Raw genomic sequence first — 21,770 nt, 5'->3', positions numbered from 1 at the left:
GAGCAGGGGAGTTATCCCCGGTGTTCTAGTAAATATTTATCCCTCAATCAACATAACAAAATCAGTTTATCTGGTCAGTGTCACATTGCTGTTTGTGGAGCTCGCTGAGCGCAAATTGGCTGCTGCATTTCCCACATTACAACAGTGACTACACTTCAAAAAGTACTTCATTGGCTGTAAAAGTGCTTTGAGATGTCCAGTGGTCATGAAAGGCACTGTATAAATGCAAGTCTTCCTTTCTTAACTGAATTAAGGCTGATGTATGTGCAAAAGAATGGAGTTTCAGGGGATGCAATCATCTGGGGAAAAACTCCACAGGCCGGAAGCACGAAGCTTGAAGCCTCACTGCTGGTGATCTCCACAGTCCCTCCTGCTCGACGAGCAAGCGAGCATCTTCTGGTATCAGCTCAGGTCGTAGTGAGTGCTCAGAGATTTTGTTCTCCCATCTTCCTCGTCATTGGAAATAAAAATATTATTACTCCATGAGTCATTCCTGCTTGTGAGCTTTCAGAGTTTGTGCTCTGCGGATATCACACCAAGTTAAAGCTGTGGGAAAGATACAAACAGCAAGACGACAGTAGATCGCGTCGCCTTCGTCCATTCCCCCCCGCCCCCCACCCCATACATCAAAACGGCTAACCTCTCGGGGTGACAAAATGACCTCTGGCTAGGGGTTGCCAACCCTCCAGGATTGGCCTGGAGTCTCCAGCAATTGAAGATTAACCTCCAGGACATTACTGCGAGGAAAGCCTGGAGAAAAATCATTGGGTGTTACAGCAAATTGTGTGTTTTATTTTGCACGTACTTTGAAGGCTTCTGTTTATTAGTTAGAAAAATAGTGTTCGAGATGGAAAAAAAAAGGCTGTTTGACTGACATTCCAGGATCACCCAATCGGTTAACAGTCCATTCACTTTCCGATTGGAGTGGGAACGCCGTGTGCCGCGAGAAAGGACATGTTGGACGACCACTGGCGGGAGCGTGGGAGACGCGAGGCAGCTGGAAGCAGGAGGTCATGTGTAGAAACTTTCAGGAAAATGAACACCAGCATTGGGCTGAATGGCCTTTTTCTGTGCTGTAAAATACCATTTAATACTATGTGAATGCATTCAGCCCAAGTTGGCAAACTTACCTATGGTCAGTTCCAGAAAGAAAATTCTGAATAGCAATCAGGAGAGGGAACCCGAACTGATTTCCCCGCCATAGCACAGGGACACCTCGGTGAATGGTAGCACCCCAATTATTGTAACTGACACCAACTAATTCAGCACTGATTGGCGATCAGAACGGGCACCGTCTGGGCTGTACCACAACCAGTAGCGAGAGGAACTTCCCCCCTCCCCACCCCACCTCCCCCACACCCACTTGCATTGACTGAGCTGCGATTCTTATTAAATTAAAGAAAAACCTGCATTAGAGGCGCCTTTCACTTACTCAAATCGGTTCACAGCCACTGAATTTTGAAGTGCAGTCAGTATTGTTATATAGGCCAACACGGCATCCAATTTATGCAAAGTTAGTCCCACAAACAAGGAAATTAAAAAACTAACAGCCATCGAATAGAACTATTGTTTCTGTAGTTTTTATTCCCTTTTCCTTATGGAGAAGTATCTGGCCTCAGCTTGGACCTCCTGCAGACAAGAGTTACAACGACACAAATGAGAGTAGGCCATCTGGCCCCTAGAGCCTACGCTACCATTTAATATCATGGCTGAACTTCTACATCAACTCCACTTTCCCACCCGATCACCATATCCCTTGATTCGCTTAGTGCACAAAAATGTATCGATCTTGTCAACGACTGAGCATCCACAGCCCTCTGGGGTAGAGAATTCCAAAAACTCACAACCCTCTGAGTGAAGAAATTTCTCCTCATCTCAGTCCGAAATGGCCGACCCCTATCCGGAGACTGTGACCCCTGGTTCTAGACTCTCCACCTTAGGGAAACAGCCTCTCAGCATCCACCCTGTCAAGCCCTTTAAGAATTTTACACGTTTCAATGAGACCACCTCCCGTTCTTCTCAACACCAGAGAATGTAGTTATGAAGGGTTCTGATAGAGTAAAAAGGAGAAACTGATTCCACTGGCAGGACGGTCAGGAGCCAGAAGACACAGATTTAAGGTAATTGGCAAAAGAAGCAGAGAGGAGATGAGAATTTTTTTTTACGCAGCGAGTTGTTATGATCTGGAATGCTCTGCCTGAAAGGGCGGTGGAAGCAGATTCAGCAGTAACTTTCAAAAGAGAATTGGTTGAATACTTGAAGAGGGAAAATTTGCCGGGCTATGGGGAAAGAGCAGGGGTGTGGGACTAATTGGGTAACTCTATTAAAGAGCCGGCACATGCACAAGGGCCAAATGGACTCCTTCTGTTCTGAATGATTCTATGAAGAGTTAATTGTGTGGGGAACTTGCAACCTGTCAGTCTCTGGTGCACTGGAATGCAACCTTCCAGGCAGAGGCGTTTGAACAAGAAACTTCTTGTAGTTCTGGCCCGAGATGAAAATTTCAGTGACTGACATTAGCATCACAAAAAAAATTGTTTTTAACATTGGATCATAATTTAGCGGTTACAAGTTTTATTTGCTTAGTCACTTTCTGGCTTTGCAGATCTATATATAACCACGATGGATGGTACTATAACCTTGCGATTCTGGAAACCAGTGTTTCGGCAGTGTGCAGTACAATAAGATAAAAGTGTTGCCCACTTTCCTCTCCTGAATTTTTTCAAATTCATTCACAGCATGTGACATCACTGGCAAGGCCAATATTTATTGCCCATCCCTAATAGCCCTTGAGAAGGTGGTGGTAAGCTGCCTTTTTGAACCGCTGCACTCTATGTGGTGAAGATACTCCCACAGTGCTGTTAGGGAGGGAGTTCCAGGATTTTGACCTAGCGAACAGCAATATATTTCCAAGTCAGGATGGTGTGTAACTTGGAGGGGAACTTGCAGATGATGGTGTTCCCATGCACCTGCTGCCCTTGTCTATCTAGGCAGTAGAGGTCGTGAGTTTGGGAGACACTGTTGAAGAATCCTTGGCGAGTTGCTGCAGTGCCTCTTGTAGATGGTACACACTGCAGACATATTGTGCCAATGGAGGAGGGAGAGAATGTTTAAGTTGCTGGATGGGGTGCCGATTTAGTGTGCTGCCTTGTCAAATGATGTTGAGCTTCTTGAATGTTGTTGGAACTGCACTCATCCAAGCAAGTGGAGAGTATTCCATCACACATCTGACTTGTCCCTTGTAGATGGTGAAAGGCTTTGGGGAACACCATAAGAAATAGGAGCAGGCATAGGCCATTTGGCCCCTCGAGCCTGCTCCACCATTTAATAAGATCATGGATGATCCGATCATGGACTCAGCTCCACTTCCCTGCCCGCTCCCCATAACCCTTTATTCCCTATCACTCAAAAACCTGTCTATCTCCACCTTAAATATATTCAATGATCCAGCCTCCACAGCTCTCTGAGGCAGCGAATTCCACAGATTTACAACCCTCTGAGAGAAGAAATTCCTTCTCATCTCAGTTTTAAATGGGCGGCCCCTTATTCTGAGATTATGCCCCCTAGTTTTAGATTCCCCTATGAGTGGAAATATCTTCTCTGCATCCACCTTGTCGAGCCCCCTCATTATCTTATATGTTTCGATAAGATCACCTCTCATTCTTCTGAAGTCCAATCAGTATAGGCCCAACCTACTCAACCTATTTTCATAAGTCAACCCCCTCATCTCTGAAATCAACCTAGTGAACCTTCTCTGACCAGTTTCCAATGCAAATATATCCTTCCTTAAATACGAAGACCAAAACTGTACGCAGTACTCTAGGTGTGGTTTCACCAATACACTGTACAGTTTTGGCAGGATTTCTCTGCTTTTATGCTCCATTCCCCTTGCAATAAAGGACAACATTCCATTTGTCATCCTGATTACTTGCTGTACCTGCATACTAACTTTTTGTGTTTCATGCACAAGGACCCTCAGGTCTCTCTACTGCAGCAATTTTGCAATTTTTCTCCATTTAAATTATAATTCGCTTTTCTATTTTCTCTGCCAAGGTGGATAACCTCACATTTTCCAACATTATACTCCATCTACCAATTTTTTGCCCACTCACTTAGCCTGTCTATATCCCTTTTCAGATTTCTTGTGTCCTCCTCACACATTGCTTTTCCTCCCATCTTTGTATCGTCAGCAAACTTGGCAACCTTACACTCAGTGCCTTCATCCATTAATATAGGTAAATAGTTGAGGAACCAGCACCGATCCCTGCGGCACCCCACTAGTTACTGGTTGCTAACCCGAGAATGAACCATTTATCCCAACTCTCTGATTTCTGTTAGTTAGCCAAACCTCTATGCATGCTAATATATGACCCCCAATTCCGTGCACTTTTATCTTGTGCAGTAACCTTTTATGTGGCACCTTATCGAATGCCTTCTGGAAATCCAAATGCACCACATCCATTCACCCTTATCCACCCTGCTCGTTATATCCTCAAAGAACTACAGCAAATTTGTCAATCATGATTTCTCTTTTGTTAAAACCATGCTGACTGCTTGATTGTATTATGCTTTTCCAAATGTCCTGCTACTGCTTCCTTAATAATGGACTCCAGCATTTTCCCAACGACAGATGTTAGGCTAACTGGTCTATAGTTTCCTGCTTTCTGTCTGCCTCCTTTTTTAAATAGGGGCGTTACATTTGCAGTTTTTCAATCCGCTGGGACCGCCCCAGAATCCAGAGAATTTTGGTAGATTACAGCCAATGCATCCACTATCTCTCCAGCCATTTCTTTTAAGATCCTAGGATGTAAGCCATCAGGTCCAGGGGACTTGTCCGCCTTTAGTTCCATTATTTTACTTCTTTAGTGATAGTGATTGTGTTAAGTTCCTCCCTCACTATAGCCCCTTGATTATCCACTATTGGGATGTTTTTACTGTATTATACCGTGAAGACCAATACAAAATATTTGTTCCAAGTTTCCCTGTTCTCGATTATTAATTCCCCAATCTCATCCTCTGGGGGACCAACATTTACTTTAGCCACTCTTTTCCTTTTTATGTACCTGTAGAAACTCTTGCTATCTGTTTTTATATTTGTGCTAGTTTACTTTCATAATCTATCTTCTTTATTTTTTTTTAGTCATTCTTTGCTGGCTTTTAAAAGTTTCCCAATCCTCTGGTCTCCTACTAGTCTTGGCCACATTGTATGCCCTTGTTTTCAATTTGATACCATATTTCCTTAATTTTCCACAGATGATTATCCCTTCTCTTATAGTCTTTCCTTCTAATTGGGATATATTTTTGTTAAGAGTAATGAAATATCTCCTTAAATATCTGCCACTGCTCATCAACCGTCTCATACTTTAATCTGTTTTCCCAGTCCACTGTAGCCAACTCTGCCTTCATACCTTTGTAGTCTGCTTTATTTAAGCTTAGGACGGTTTGAGATCCAACTTTCTCACCCTCCAACTGAATTTGAAATTCAACCATGCTATGGTCACTCATTCCTGGAGGATCCTTTACTAGGAGATCGTTTATTAATCCTGTCTCATTACACAGTACCAGATCTAAGATAGCCTACTCCCTGGTACATACTGTTCAAGGAAACTAACCTGGGTACACTCTATGAACTCTTCCTCAAGGCTACCCTGGCTAATTTGATTTGTCCAATCAATATGAAGGTTAAAATCAGCATTTTTATTGCCGTTCCTTTTTCACAAGCCTCCATTATTTCTTGATTTATACTCCAACAGTGTAGCTGCTGTTAGGGGACCTATAGACTATGCCCACCAGTGACCTTTTCCCCTTATTATTCCTTATCTCCACCCAAACTGATTCAACATCTTGATCTTCTGAGCCAATATTGTTTCTCACTAACACACTGACCTCATCCTTTATTAACAGAGCTACCCCACTTTCCTTTCCTTTCTGTCTGCCCTTCCGAATTGTCAAATACCTCTGAATATTTAGTTCCCAACCTTGGTCACCTTGCAACCAGGTCTCTGTAATGGCTATCAGATCATACCCATTTGTATCTATTTGTGCCGTCAACTCATCTATTTTGTTACGAATGCTGTGTGCATTCAGATAAAGAGCTTTTAAATTTTTTTTACCATTTTTTCATGCTTTGACCCCACTTTCTGATGCACTTTTATGTTTATACATTCTGTCCCTTCCTGTCACGCTCTGGTGAGATACTCGCCGCAGAATACTCAGCCTCTGACCTGTACTTGTTGCCACAGTATTTATCTGGCTGGTCCAGTTAAGTTTTGTGACCCCTAGAATGTTGATGGTGGGGTATTCGGTGATGGTAATGCTGTTGAATATCATGGGGAGGTGGTTAGACTCTCATTGCCTGGCACTTCTGTGGCACGAATGTTACTTGCCACTTATCAGCCCTAGCCTGAATGTCGGATGTCGATATGGAACATCCACTCGGCACTTCTGGCTGAAGATGGTTGCAAATGCTTCAGCCTTGTCTTTTGCACTTGCGTGCTGGGCTTCACCATCATTGAGGATGGGGATATTCATGGAGCCTCCTCCTCCCTTTAGTTATTTAATTGTCCACCACCATTCAGAACTGCAGAACTGCAGAGCTTTGATCTAGTCCATTGGTCGTGGAATCGCTTAGCTCTGAGTAGAGCATGCTGCTTCCATTGTTTAGCATTCATGCAGTCCTGTGTTATAGCTGCACCATGTTGGCACCTCATTTCAAGGTATGACTGGTGCTGCTCCTGGCATGCTCTTCTGCACTTCTCATTGAAGCAGGTTTGGTCCCTTGTCTTGATGGTAATGGTAGAGTGAGGGATATGCCAGGCCATGAGGTTATAGATTGTGTTGAAATACAATTCTGCTGCTGCTGATGGCCCAAAGCGCCTTATGGATGCCCAGTTTTGAGCTGCTCGATTTGTTCTGAATCTATCCCATTCAGCACGATAGTAGTACCACACAATATGATGGAAGGTGTCCTCAGTGTGAAGATGGGACTTCGTCCACAAGGACTCTGCCGTGGTCAACTCCTACCAATACTGTCATGGACAGATGCATGTGCGACAGCTAGGTTGGTGACGATGAGGTCAAGTAGATTTTCCCCTCATGTTGGTTCTCTCACCACCTGCCGCAGGCCCAGCTATACCATAAGAACATAAGAACATAAGAAATAGGAGCAGGAGTAGGCCATATGGCCCCTCGAGTCTGCTTCGCCATTCAACACAATCATGGCTGATCCGATCATGGACTCAGGTCCACTTCCCTGCCCGCTCTCCATAACCCCTTATTTCTTTATCATTTAAGAAACTGTCTATTTCTGTCTTAAATTTATTCAGTGTTCCAACTTCCACAGCTCTCTGAGGTAGCGAATTCCACAGATCCACAACCCTCTGAAAGAAGAAATTTCTGCTCATCTCAGTTTTACATGGGCGGCCCTTTATTCTAAGATTATGGCCTCTAGTTCTAGTCTCACCTATCAGTGGAAACATCCTTTCTGCATCCATCTTCTCAAGTCCACTCATAATCTTATACGTTTCGATAAGATCACCTCTCATTCTTCTGAATTCCAATGAGTAGAGGCCCAACCTCCCCAACCTTTCCTCATAAGTCAACCCCCTCATCTCTGGAATCAACCTTGTGAACCTTCTTTGAACTGCCTCCAAAGCAAGTATATCCTTCCTTAAATACGCAGTACTCCAGGTGTGGCCTCACTAATACCTTGTACAGGTGTAGCAGGACTTCTGCTTTTATACTCAATGGGATAGAACACCCACTTTTGTGATTATCGCCAAAAATGGGCGTTATTTCCGGCGTGGACGGTAAAAATGGGTTTTCAGATCACCGGCTTCTCGCCCATTCTCAAAACACCTAGTTTACCTTTTTGAAAATGGGCATTAACGCGAGCGATATCAAATGGGTGGTAGCGTTACATTTTTCTGACTTTCTGTCCTAAAGTGTGGCCGTCCTTAGCAACGCTCGGTTCCTATGATTCAGGTGGTCAAGGGTCATCATGACATGCGCAGAAGAGAAGACAGAGAGAGAGGGAGCTCAGAGGCACTGAAAGCGTGTGTGATGTGGTGTCGGCTTGTCTGACTGTTGTGGGAGGCATGACGGAGATTCACCAGCAGCAAAAAGCCGACACCAAGAACATAGTTGGCACTGAGATTTGTCCAACAAATAACATATAAAATGGAAGGGATGGAGAAGGCCCCGGAGCTAGTAGCCAGGAATACTGGTGGCAGAGGGCTCCCAGTGGTCCCGGATTGCCACACTGCACCCCAAGGTGAAGCACCCTCATTGCCAAATACACATGAGGGCCAGCAGCTACATCTTGCTTATGGCTTGGAGCACGCTTCCACCTCGGGAACGTCCTCTCCCGTATCCGTCCAAGCAGCGCTTCGGCCGTCACCTCCCCGCCTCCCCCGCCCCCCCCCCACACTAATGAAGCAAGGCCTGAGGAGCACCTCGGCCAGACGGCTTGGAGTCAGGAGGGGAAGGGTAAGAGGTAGAGGTGGGGAGAAGAAGTGCGGGGGGCGGGTTGGTTTGTACAGAAATACTGATGATTTCAGACTAATGTTCAGTTTAAATGTTTTTTATTTCACAAAACCTTGCAGCACATTGGCTCAAATAGCTGCACCATTACACGCTGGTGATTCCTTAACATCAAAGGATATAATACACTTAACTTCAATCACTGTAAGCTTTAACTGTCACCAAGGCGATGCCCACCATTGATGTATGACCTGCACACCCAGCAGTGTGTCAGCCTTAGAAATAACACCAATGTTCTTTCAGGCAAAGCGATCATTGATGAGCTCCTGACGTAAGGCTCTTGCAGCTATCATGCCACCATGGGCCCTTTCATGCGGTCTACAGGGGAGCGGGGGCATGGCTTCAGCGTCAGCCTGATTGTCTGGCCCGATGTCAGTGTCGACCTCCTCGTCCTCCTCTTTCTCTCTCTGGAGAGATGAATTGTCAGACTCATCAGGCAATTCTTGTCCCCTCCTGATAGCCAAGTTGTGTAGCATGGAGCACACCACCACGAATTGAGCTACCTGCTCAGGGTGGTATTGGAGCTCACCTCCTGATGGTCCAGGCATCTGGAGTGCTTCAGCACTCCAATGGTTTTCTCCACAATATTGCGAGTTGCTCTGTGGCTCTCGTTGTATCGCCTCTCGGTCTCGGTGTGGGTGTCATGCAGCGGGGGGGGGGGGGGTCATCAGCCAAGTGGCGAGGCCACATCCTTTGTCCCCAAGCATCTAGCATTGACCTTGTGGCTCATTGTTAAACAAGTCAGATACAGTGCTCTCACGCAGCATGAGCGCATCATGGATGCTGCCTGAAAATTGAGCATTCATTGTATAATTTGCTGGTGGTCGACAACTAGCTGGACATTTAGGGAGTGGAATCCCTTGCGGTTCCTGAAAACCTCAGCATCCTGAAAAGGTGCCCGCATCGTGATGTGAGTACAGTCTATTGCTCCCTGCACCTTGGGGAAGTTTGCAATTCTGGAGAAACCTAGAGCCCTCTCACTCTGTGCCTCCCTGGTCATAGGGAAGCTGATCAAGTCCCTCCTGTGTGTGTACAAGGCTTCAGTGACCTGTCTAATGCAGCAATGTGTGGTATGCTGAGAAAGTCCGCAAGTGTCACCAGCTGTGGCCTGCAAAGAACCCGAGCCATGGAATGACAGTGCCGCAGTGACTTTGACCTCGACGGACAGTGCAGTTCTGATGGTGCTGGCAGGCTGCAGGTTAGGGTCGGGTCAGCTAGCATACCTCAGTGGAAGCACAGTCTCCGAGGGCAGGTGGTGTCGGACAAGTCGAGATAAGAATGTTTCTCCTTGTACTTGCGGGGGGGTGTAACGTCTGGTCCTCCTCATCTGTCTGTCACTTCATACATTGGGCACATAATGCAGTGCAGCGTTCCTTCGTCACTGTCAAGTCTGGTCACCAAGAGAGGGTGAGAAAGGACAGGCCCCGTTGCAGTGGTTTTGTTTGCCACCAATTGCACACAAACAAGGAATGTCCAGATGAGCACACCTCTTCAATTCTAGTCGGTCACAGTGTGGTCAAGATGTTTTCAGAGACGTTCACATCAACTCCAGCGACCTGCAGAGTACATCCGAACTCCGCCGAGGTTGAAGCACGACAGCCTTTCAAAGGACACGACATGTGATCTACAACATGGCGTCCATAACGCTGTGATTTGTCCCGGTTGGTTCCACTTTTCGTGGGCACTTTTTTGAACGAGCGATATTGTGGGCAATATGTGTGGTGAAATTGATGATGGTAAATCTCCATGGCTGCTAGTTTGGGTAAAAATGCTCTTTACGACAAAAAACAGTCGCCGGCCGCTAATATTGAATCTCTGCGTTAATAATATTATTATTCATTATCTTAGGCAGTCCTTCGAAATCGAGGAAGACTTGCTTCCACTCTAAAAATGAGTTCTTAGGTGACTGAACAGTCACAAGGTGCTCAACGCCCTCCCGGATGCTCTTCCTCCACTTAGGGTGGTCTTTTGCCAGGGACTCCCAGATGTTGGTGGGACTGTTACATTTCATCAAGGAGGCTTTGAGGGTGTCCTTGAAACATTTTCTCTACCCACCTTGGGCTCGCTTGCCGTGTAGGAGTCCCGAGTAGAGTGCTTGCTTTGGGAGTCATGTGTCAGGCATACAAACAATGTGGCCCGCCCAGCAGAGCTGGTCGAGTGTGGTCAGTGCTTCGATGCTGGGGTTGTTGGCCTGGTCGAGGACGCTAACGTTGGTGCATCTGTCCTCCTAGGGGATTTGCAGGATCTTGCGGAGACATCGCTGGTGGTATTTCTCCAGCGAGTTGAGGTGACTACTGTATATGGTCCACATCTCTGAGCCATACTGTAGACTGTGAGCTTGGTGGCAGATGTGAGGGCCTGATCTTTATTATTATTACACAGCACAACACAACACACATGATTGTCCACCGTAAACGTTATACATATTGCATGTTAAATCTGACATCTGCAAACAAATTGTTCAAGATCGAGGTTTGTATTAGATGGTTACTGATCCAACTACAATGCATCAGATCTGCATTTAAATTACTCATTATGTCATAACAATTACAATTAAAATTATATAAATCAATATAAATATAGATAATATTCTTCTGCACCCAACAAGGTCATTCCAGCACTTCCGGCACTGGTTTGGCTCCTTTGCCTCGTGGGTGTTGGCAGAGATACCTCTGCAATCTTTGCCCAAATTCATTGATAGACCTGGGGGCGGGGGGGGGGCTCCCATGCCCACCCCAGGTCAATTGTGCCCACCTATTCTTAACTTCAGCCACCAAGACAGCATTGGCATCCTGGCTAAAACGTTTAGCTCTCCTACGACCTCCCATCTCTCCCGCCTCTGCCACTCCTTCCTCCTCCTCACTCATCATCCTTTCAATTGCTTCAATTGGATCCATTTGTTTTAATTCTGAAATTTTAGAAAAATTAATATCAAACTCACAATACTCTCAACATTTCAACCTCCAACAACACAAGCTTTCTCCTCCCTCTCTCTCTCTCTCTCTCCACTTTCACTCTCTCCTGCACAGATGCAGATGACCCCTAACCTCCTGAAACGTGGGAAAAGACCGTTGCTATGGACGCCGGCCTTTTACGACAGAAAAAAAACTGAAAAAAACGCGAATGCCCATTTCACACCGCTCCCGCTAACGCCCAAATTATAAAATGGAAACGAATGGATTTGAAAACGGGTGATATTCCGGCGATCTCAAAAACTTATAAAACACTGATGCTGGAAATATCGCCCACTTTTGGACGATCTGGACACTAATGGAAATTCTAGCCCTTTGTCTTTATTTTCAGTCCACCAACCAGATGTGCACAGACAAGCCAGCTGAGCCCCGATGTACGGATCTTGATGGAGGAGAAAGAACAGGCACTGCTGGCTTTTCAGGAAACTATCCAGGTAGGAACTTCGGAACAGGAGTTGGTCATTCAGCTCCTCGAGCCTGTTTCGCCATTCAGTTAAATCATGGCTGGTCTGTATTAACTCCACCGACCCATCTTAACCCATCTTGCCTAACAAAACTTGTATCAATCTCAGATTTGAGTTTTTCGATTGACCCCCAGCCTTTTTGGGGTGAGAGTTCCAGATTTGCACTACCCGTTGTGTGAAGAAATACTTCCTGACATCAGCCCTGAACGGCCCGGCTCTAATTTGAAAGGTTATGCTCCCTTGTTCTAGACTCTCTCCCCCTCCTCCCCACCAGAGGAAATCGTTTCTCTCTTTCTACCCTATCAACCCCTTAATCATCTTATTAGATCACCCCTTAATCTTCTATACTCAAGGGAATACAAGCTGAGTCTATGCAACCTGTCCTCATAATTTACCAAGCATAGAATAGATTTAAGCTATGCAGCTCCTTTTATTTATTGCTTCACGGGATGTGGGCGACACCGTCAGGGCAGATATCATTGCCCGATCCTAGATGCCCTAAGAAAGCAGAGTGGGCTGCCTTCCTGAACTGCTTCTAGTCTACTTATTGCTGAACTTTGTAGCGATTATTCACAACCAAGTGGCTTGCCAGGCCACCTCAGAGGGCATTTCCTGCTCCACCGTAGTGACTACTCTTCAAAACAATACTCTATGGGCTGTGAAGCGCTTGGGACGTCCTGAAGTCTGGAAGTGTGCTACATAAATGCGAGTCCTTTTTTTTGCTTTCTTTATTAAGTGTCAAATTGGTAGCTTACCTTAATCTTATTTATAGAAAGAAAGACCTGCATTTATAAAGCGCCTTTCACGACCTCAGGACGACCCAAAGCGCTTTACAGCCGATGAAGTATTTTTTTGAAGTATACTAGCTGTTGTAATACAGGAAACGCAGCAGCCAATTTGCACACAGCCACAAATAGCAATGTGATCATGACCAGACAATCTGTTTTTTAGCGATATTGGTTGAGGGATAAATATTGTCAGGATACCGGGGATAACTCACCTGCTCTTCTTCGAAATAGTGCCATGGGAGCTTTTACATCCACCTGAGAGGGCAGATGGGGCCTCGTTTTAATGTCTCAACCGAAAGACTTTCATTATTCTGTATCACGTCTCCTCTTCAGCCTTCTCCAGACAAAGTAAGCTCAGGCATCTGAGTTTTTCTTCATCACTTAGAAAGAAAGAACCCTCAGGAGGTCCTCAATCTTTTTACAGCCAATGAAGTACATTCTGACTGTTGTAATGTTGTAACTGAGACTCTGAGATCTGGGCTGATGTCAATGCTGCTGTTTTAAATGTAGCCTGAGTATTGTGTTTCAGATTCTGCAGGTGAAAGTTCGGCGACTGGAACATCTGTTGTACCTGAAGGACGTCCGAATCGATGACCTCACGCGGCGTGTGCGGCAAGCGGAGCAAAGATGAAAGGGGCCTCTGCTCCCTCCCTTCACTTCGGCCATGACAACTGTATCCAGATCAGCGTTTAAAAAACATAACGAAAGCAAAAATCTGAGATGCTTATCAGCCTGACTGAAAATGTATAGCGGATACTCAATGGGAATTATAAACCGAGCTTCAATGGCAGCAGCTATTTGACATTAGGGGGCGTCACAATCAAGACTGAACCCATCCTTTCATCTGTAGACACACGTGCACATTGCGGCTTGGGTTACTGGATTGTGACGAGGCTTTTCCCCTGTAAAGTTCAGTACATTGAGACTGATTATAGAACCCCGCAGCAGCATAGCTGAGATCATCTAATCACACATTTAGAATAATGTACACTTTGCTCCACAATGCAGTAATGGAACTGACTGCTTGCGTCATGTTTTCAGCTCTCATTTAGGCTGTTATTACAGTAATAGTTACTCGGATCACAAGGTAGACAAAGGGGAGGAAGGCCATTTTACTCACTCCTAAATAATTGCTTCAAAAAGGCACTGCAAATTCCCCCATCATACCCTCTGACAGCTTCGAAGATGATTCCAGGGCTTTTGCCTCCACTGTCTTATCTGGGGGTCCAAATGTTGATCAGGCTGCGTGAAGGAAGAACCTCCTGGCATCTGTCCTCAATTAGTTTTCAGCTAATTTGAATCTGTGCCCCTTGTCGATATTGTCACTGTATAGTTTGAAGTCATCTTGTGGGTTTATAGAATCATAGAATAGTACAGCACAGAAGGAGGCCATTTGGCCCATTGAGTCAGCGCTGGCTCTTTCAAAAAGCAATCCAGTTAGTCCCACTCCCGTCACCCTGCAATTTTTTTCTCCTTCAAGTATTTATCCAATTCTCTTTTGAAAGCGATTGTTGAATCTGTATCCACCACCCGATCAGGCAGTGCATTCCAAATCCTAACCACTCGCTGCGTAAAAATTTTTTCCCTCATGTCGCCATTGGTTCCTTTGTCAATCACCTTAAATCTCTGCACTCTGATTCTCGACTCTTCCGCCAATGGGAACAATCCCAACTTCTCCAGTTTATCCATGTAACTGAAATCCTTCATTCCTAGAACCATTCTTGTAAATCTTTTCTGCACCCTCTCTAAGGCCTTCACACCCTTCCTAAAGTGCGGCGGTCAGAATTGGACACAATACTCCTATTGAGGCTGAGCCAGTATTTTATAAAGGTTCATCATAACTTCCTTGCTTTTGTACTCTATGCACTTCTATGAGGTCACCAGTTGCTCACCTCCTTTCAAGGCTGAAAAGAACAAGTTTGCCCAAGACGAATATTCCTCCCTCAAGCAATATTACCAAGGAAATCGTTGCTGTTTGACAGATCTGGATCCGCACAAAGTGGCTGCCACATTTTGGCTCCGAAACTGCTCTCCAAAGTTATTCATGGTGTGCGAAGCGCCTTGAAACATTGGGAGGCAAGGGGAGGCGAACCCAGGCCAAAAGCGACTCACAGTAAATACGTGCTCCACCTGACCCCCACATCGATATGTGAAACCTAACCCTCCCAGGGCCTCTCTGGCTGGGCCGTTCAGTCCAGCAATGGCAGTCTTGGTACGTCATACGACCCCCGATTAGCATCTTAAACCACCTGACTTGGGGCCTCTTTGGCTGTCCAACAGTCAGCCCCGGGGTAGATTGCCACAGCAACGGCAGCAATAGGATGGTAGGTCACGGCCCAGCATTTACATTGGGCAGACAGCCTGAATGTTCGTCCCTATATGTGACTCCCAAGACTCCATGGAACTCAGGTATGCGATCTGCAACGATGAAAGACTAGGACAACCCTGAGCTGTGAATAGCCTTTAACTCCCAATTAGCAAGGAGTATAATCATAATGAAGAAATAATTCGAAGGTGCATTTTTTCATCATAACTTCCTTGCTTTTGTATTCTATGCACTTCTATGAGAGTCAGCTGTGGCTCAGTGGGTAGCACACTCACCTCTGAGTCAGAAGGTTGTGGGCTCAATCCTATTCCAGAAATTTGAGCACAAAAAATGCGAGGCTAGTGCAGTCTTTCAGATGAGACGTTAAACTGAGGCCCTGTCTGCCCTCTCATGTGGACATAAAAGATCCCACAGCACTATTTTGAAGAAGAGCAGGGGAGTTATCCCTGGTGTCCTGGCCAATATTTATCCCTCAATCAACATCACTAAAACAGATTATCTGGTCATTATCACATTGCTGTTTGTGGGAGCTTGCTGTGCTCAGATTGGCTGCTGCGTTTCCAACATTAAGAGAGTGACTACCCTCCAAAAGTAATTAATTAGCTGTAAAGTGTTTTGGGATGCCCGGTGGTCGCTATATAAATGCAAGTCTTCTTTTTTTTCTTTAGGTGTGCCCCCTAGTGGCAAGTCTTACATATTGGTGAGGTTTACATACATACATAACATCACTCTCCCCCAAAGCCTTATGTACAAGTTATTTGCAAGTTGAGGCGATCTGGAGCCCTGTGTCCCCAGGTTGATCGCCTGAGTTGAAGTCCTGGCATGGGTGAGTTGGTTGGATCATTGCTGCACGGCCGTGCGGCTGGTCTGATCAGACTAACAGGCATGGTGGGTTCATCCTCGTGGTTGATAGCGAGGTCGATTGAGTTAGTGGGTCGCTGGGGGCCAGGTCCTTTCACAGTGGTTCCTGGTTATCTGTAGTTCACAATTTGGTCTGGTCCAAATGCTTTCTGCATTTTCCCAGAACATTGTTTCACAACAAACACTCCATTTTCATCACAAACACTCCATTCCCCTCTTTGGCTAATACAGTGGTAGCGGCCCATCTGGGGCCCTGAACATGGTCTACATCATTTATTCTGATGTCGCATGGAGGAGCCGTGCGATCATGGTACATTCTCTGCTGATAGCATACAGAAGGCTCGGTTCTGAGTGATTCTGTCTGGTGACAGCGTAGCACCCGGGATAGCCGGGTCTGTGGGGAGTCTACCATGACACGTGTGGTGCTTGGCTTTGTGATTTGGGCTGCCCACTCGGGACTATTGTCGCTGACCCTAAGGTCTGGCAAGCCCAGGATGGCCGATATGGCCTTGAGACTCCTGCACCTATTTTCTATGTTTCTATAAAGAAGGCCCCTGTTGTCTCCGGGTGCGTGAGCTTGCTGCCTGCTCCTGAGAGCAGGTTAAAATTGCAGATGTTGCGATCATGGCGGCTTTCGAACAGGTAAGAGCCAGGGCGATTTTAAATGCCCACCCGCCAGGTTTCTGCTGGGCAACTAGGGTTAAAATTGCCCCGTTTGTAAATTGCCGTTCTGAGCAACCATTAATATTTTTATAATTACATATTTTTTTCCAATGAGCAATGGGTCAATGCTTCTAATAAAAATATTGTGCCCCCACTCCACCCACCACAGGCTTTCCTTCCTCTTTAGTTTGAGGGTCTTCGAGGGTTGAATGTAGCTGTGACTTGGCTCCCTCACTCGCCATCCAGGGTTCAGGGATGAAATGGTATTAATGTCCAGGCATGTTGTATGGTCTTCTGCTGTTAAAGCTTCTTGTAAAAACAAAAGGATTGCAAAATGTTGAGCATTGCATGAGCATTTAATGACTTTGGATTGAAACGTGAGTTACATTAATTAGAAATAATTTTCCCAGTATCTGACAATTTACATTCACAAAATGTACAATTTTCATGGGCATACACAAAATGGGATGTTAATGTAAAATTATTTTATAAGTAATTGATTTAGAATTGTTTGTCAACATTTTAAAACATTACAGTTTTGATGTAAAACTATATTTAACTACATTATGATCTAAATACTTTAAATAAATACTTTTCCTAATAATCCTTCAATCATTATTTAAGATTATGGACCTTGGAAATGTTTCTGCTCATCAAAGCGAATAATATTAATGTTGTGAAATGGGCTGTGACATTATTTCAATTCCCACTTCAGTTATCCTGTGAGCTCTGATAGTGACATTGACAATTACAGCAGAGTTTTGCCTTGTACATCCAAATGAATAGGAACTTGGTTCAAACTGCTTCAAATCCAATTCACATAGAATGTTTACAAGCAAGAGATGGAGGCAACTTTCTCCCTTCCTCCCGCACTCTTCACCCTCCTCCCCGACCCCAGTCATGGAGGTGAAAGGTCAGGGTAATCCACTGTGCCAATCAGTGAATAAGACCTGAATGAATGACGGCGACATTGTCGGCGCTCGCCGTCATTACCCCTCCGAAACTGACCGTAACTTCAGGATTCAGTGCACGCACGTGCAGATAAATACGGAAATCTTGAAGTTGCGGCCAATCATTCCCTGCTTCGCCACAGGTTGTGCTGTGGAGCTCCCCAGAGCCGGCAATCAATTGAAATCACATGAACTGACAAAATCTTCCCCTTTCACACTGGAGGATTGCTGTTTGAAAACCCCCTGAAATGTTAAGCCTTGTTGAAAGAGGTGTAACAGGGTTTTTAATAGCATACTGACTACTGAACAACCATTCTGGCCCTGAAAAACTAATTTTATATTTTTAAATTAATATGATTAAGAATTACAAGTTTTTAATATAATTTTTTTAACGTTTATTTATGATATTTCAGCTTCTACCATAATCATATATATATTCCAATCTTTATTTTGCTCTCTGTAAAATTTATTAAAAATTAATTTGAATCTGTGCATTTTACTTCCTTGTTTGCTGCCTATGAGAATTCTCTGACCTTCCCCTCTCTGACCCCGAACGATCAGTCCTCAGCAAAGGTCTGAGCTTCATCCCCTTACGCACCACCTCAATGAATTTCAAGCTCGGCACGAAGCTGAGCTCCCTTTCCTCCACCTTCGCCTCCATGCCCACTTCTTCGGCCAGGAGGCTTTCCCTCCCCCGCACAGCTGATCCTTTCTCCCGTTTTCAGAATTCTCGCTCTACTTGGACCCCTTCCTCTGGCCTCTTACCTTCTCTGGACCTCTTCATTGCAAACTGCCGATGGGACATCGGCCGTCTCAGTTTCTCTTCTCCCCTCACTCCAACCTACCTCCCTCTGAACTTGCAGCACTCCGCTTGATCAGATCCAACCCCAACCTTGTCATTAAACCTGCTGACAAAGGTGGAACTGTTGTTTTATGGCGAACCAACCTCTACCTTGCAGAGGCTGATTGCCAACTCTCTGACACCTCCTCCTACCTCCCCCTGGACCATGACCCCTACCACTGAATATCAAGCCATCATTTCCCAGACTGCCACTGACCTCATCTCCTCTGGAGCTCTTCCCTCCACAGCCACCAACCTCATAGTTCCCCAACCCGACACAGCCCGCTTCTACCTCCTTCCCAAGATCCACAATCAGAACTGCTCCAGTAGACCCATCGTTTCAGCCTGTTCTTGCCCCACAGAACTTATTTCTACTTATCTCAACACTATTTTTTCTCCTCTTGTCCACTCTCTTCCCACCTACATGCACGACTCCTCCGACGCCCTCCGTCACTTTAACAGTTTCCAGTTTCCCGGCCCCAACTATCTCCTTTTCACCATGGCATCCAATCCCTCCACACTTCCATCCCCCACCAGGATGGCCTGAGGGCGCTCCATTTCTTCCTCGAGCAGAGGCCCAACCAGTCCCCATCCCCCACCACCCTCCTCCGCCTGACTGAACTTGTTCTCATATTGAACAACTTCTCCACTCACCTCCAAATTAAAGATATTGCTATGGGAACCCACGTGAGTCCTAGCCTTTTTGTGGGATATGTGAACATTCTTTGTTCCAGTCCTACTCGGGTCCCCTCCCTCACTTTTTCCGATACATTGATGACTGTATCGGTGCCATTTCCTGCTCTCACCTGAACTTGAGAATTTCATTCACTTTACATCCAATTTCCACCCTTCCCTCACCTTCACATGGTCCATCTCCGATTCTTCCCTTCCCTTCCTCAACTTCTCTGTCTGCATTTCTGGGGATAGGCTTTCGACCAGTATCCACTATAAGCCCACTGACTCCCACAGCTACCTGGACTGCACTTCCTCTCACCCCATTCTCCCAGTTTTTCCATCTTCATCGCATCTGCTCTGATAACGCCACCTTTCACATTAGTGCTTCTGACAAGTCTTACTTTTTCCTCAAACGAGGATTCCCCTTCACCATGGTTAACATGGCCCTCGACCGTGTCCGTTCTATTTCCCGCACCTTTACTCTTACCCTCCCTCTCAGAACCACGACAGGATTCCCCTTGTCCTCACCTTTCACCCCACCAACCCCCACGTTCAACGGATCATCCTCCGCCATTTCCGCCACCTCCAGCATGATCCCACCACCAATCACATCTTCCTCTCCCCTCCCCTCTCAGCGTTACGAAGGGACCACTCCCTTCTGCAGTCCATTCTGCAGTCGCCCCCAGCACTCCCTCCCCTTCCCACGGCACCTTTCTGTGCAAGCGCAGGAGATGCAACACCTGTCCTTTTACCTCCTCCCTTCCCACTCTCCAGGGCCTCAAATACTCCTTCCAGGTGAAACAGTGATTTACTTGTACTTCTTTCAATTTAGTGTACTGTATTCGCTGCTCACGATGTGGTCTCCTCTACATTGGGGAGACCAAGCGTAGATTGGGTGACCGCTTTGCGGAGCACCTCCGTTCAGTCCGTAAGCGTGACCCTGAGCTTCCGGTTGCCTGTCACTTTAATGCTCCACTCCCACTCTGACCTCTCTGTCCTCGGCCTCCTACACTGTTCCAATGAAGCTCAACGCAAGCTCGAGGAACAGCACCTCATCTTTTGTTTAGCCACTTTACAGCCTTCTGGACTCAACATCGAGTTCAACAATTTCAGAGCGTAACCTCTGGCCATCTTTGGCTCCCTTTCCCTCCCCCACGTTTCATGTTTTTTTCTTTCTTTTTTTTTTCTTTGTCTCTAATGGCAGCTGGTTATTATTCTGCCATTCACACCCTATCCAGCGTAACCTTTTTCTAACTTCTGGCATTACCATTTCAATTCAGCCCATCATTCCTTTTGTCTCTCTAATCTCTCCTGCCTTCCACCGTAGCACAGACCTTCCCTTTAGTTCCTTCTTCCCCTCCCCCTTTCAGTGCTGAAGAATGTGCTCTTTTCAAACATTCGGCAGTTCTGACGAAAGGTCGTCGACCCGAAACATTAACTCTGTTTTTCTCTCCACAGATGCTGCCTGACCCGCTGAGATTTCCCATCATTCTCTGCTTTTTTTTCAGGTTCCAGCATCCGCAGTATTTTGCTTTTATATTATTTTGGTTTTTAACAATGGCCTCACTAAACACAGCAGGTTAACAGCAGCTTTCAAAGCATTAACATGATCAGTAAAAACTTGAATTCATTTTCCATTTGTGTTTGGCATACTGAGATTAATCATCATGTACTGGGGTGTCGTGTTCGCCATAAAACAAGTTCAGGCTGTTATATTCCATGCTTGGTATTTGTGGGACCTGATTAACTGGGACCTGATTAATTTATAAGATAACAGGAACATGCTGCGAAACAGTGAACAGCAGGAGGAAGGGGCATGATGTGGTAATCACATCATGACCAAGGCAATTGCTATCTGCAATGGACAGCTGGGTCATAACCAACGGCCAGTCCGGAGTCGACAAACTGACCCCAGTAACAGCAGGGGGGGCCAATCAGGGAATGGGAAAACCCCACGTTCGCGACTATAACTGAAGCTGTAACACGCAGTAGAGCGCACTTTATTCTTAGTAACTGCAAGATGTAACTGAGCCAATAAAGTTTGCCTGGATACTACCACCGGACTCGAGTCTCGTCAACTGCTAAGAATATAAGAGACCCTACATTCTGGTGTAATCGCGCAGGATCGCTGAATGTCAGCCGCTGGGAGATCCTAGGATCCACGTCGATACGAGGGTAAGGACACCTCTTAAATAAAGTCCTCGTCCGAAGTCTTTCGTGGCAGGCGTCATTCACGCGATCTTTAAAAGAACCGTCTGTGGGTAGTATTAGGGTCGAGACCCCCGTAACAGAGAGCTCTCCACTCGACAGAACATAAGGTCCTGTCCCGGACTTAAGGTCCACGTCTTGCACCCGCCGCAACTAAGGGTTCTAAATCGGCACAAAGGCTGAAGGCAGAAACAAAAACCATCCCACGACTGAAAAAGGAGGGCTGGCCCCACCGGAAGTCATGGACGAGGAAGTGTCAGAAAGCCTTAGAGAATACATCGAACAGCGGTTTGATTTACGAAAGACGTGCCGAAATTGAACAAAAGTACGGAACCTCTAATGGTCAGTGGACCCTGGACGATATAAAAAGGGGACGGAGGAAAACCACGCGCATAAAAGATAAAGAAAGGACCTGCTGGTCCCTGGCCGTCATGAGCCAAGTTCGACAGAGAAAAGAAATCATGACCCAGTCCCAATTCGA

At 45.9% G+C, this 21,770-nt stretch overlaps 1 protein-coding gene across 3 annotated transcripts in view; it reads left to right on the top strand.

Annotated features, from left to right (window-relative positions):
* The window catches only part of LOC139236178 (sperm flagellar protein 1-like), a 321,238-nt gene extending 304,161 nt beyond the window's left edge, over positions 1-17,077 (top strand). For 2 of the 3 annotated variants that reach the window (XM_070866805.1, XM_070866804.1), the window contains exons 6-7: positions 11,845-11,947; positions 13,295-17,077. In XM_070866805.1, the coding sequence (XP_070722906.1) occupies positions 11,845-11,947; positions 13,295-13,359 (168 nt within the window). In that variant the 3' untranslated portion in view covers positions 13,360-17,077. The remainder of the gene's footprint in view (positions 1-11,844; positions 11,948-13,294) is intronic. The other variant, XM_070866806.1, reaches the window with a different exon arrangement.
* The last annotated feature ends 4,693 nt before the right edge of the window (positions 17,078-21,770 follow it).

Source organism: Pristiophorus japonicus, chromosome 2 (assembly GCF_044704955.1).
Source record: "Pristiophorus japonicus isolate sPriJap1 chromosome 2, sPriJap1.hap1, whole genome shotgun sequence".
NCBI lineage: Eukaryota > Metazoa > Chordata > Chondrichthyes > Pristiophoridae > Pristiophorus > Pristiophorus japonicus.
This window is presented reverse-complemented; position numbering and strand designations above follow the sequence as displayed.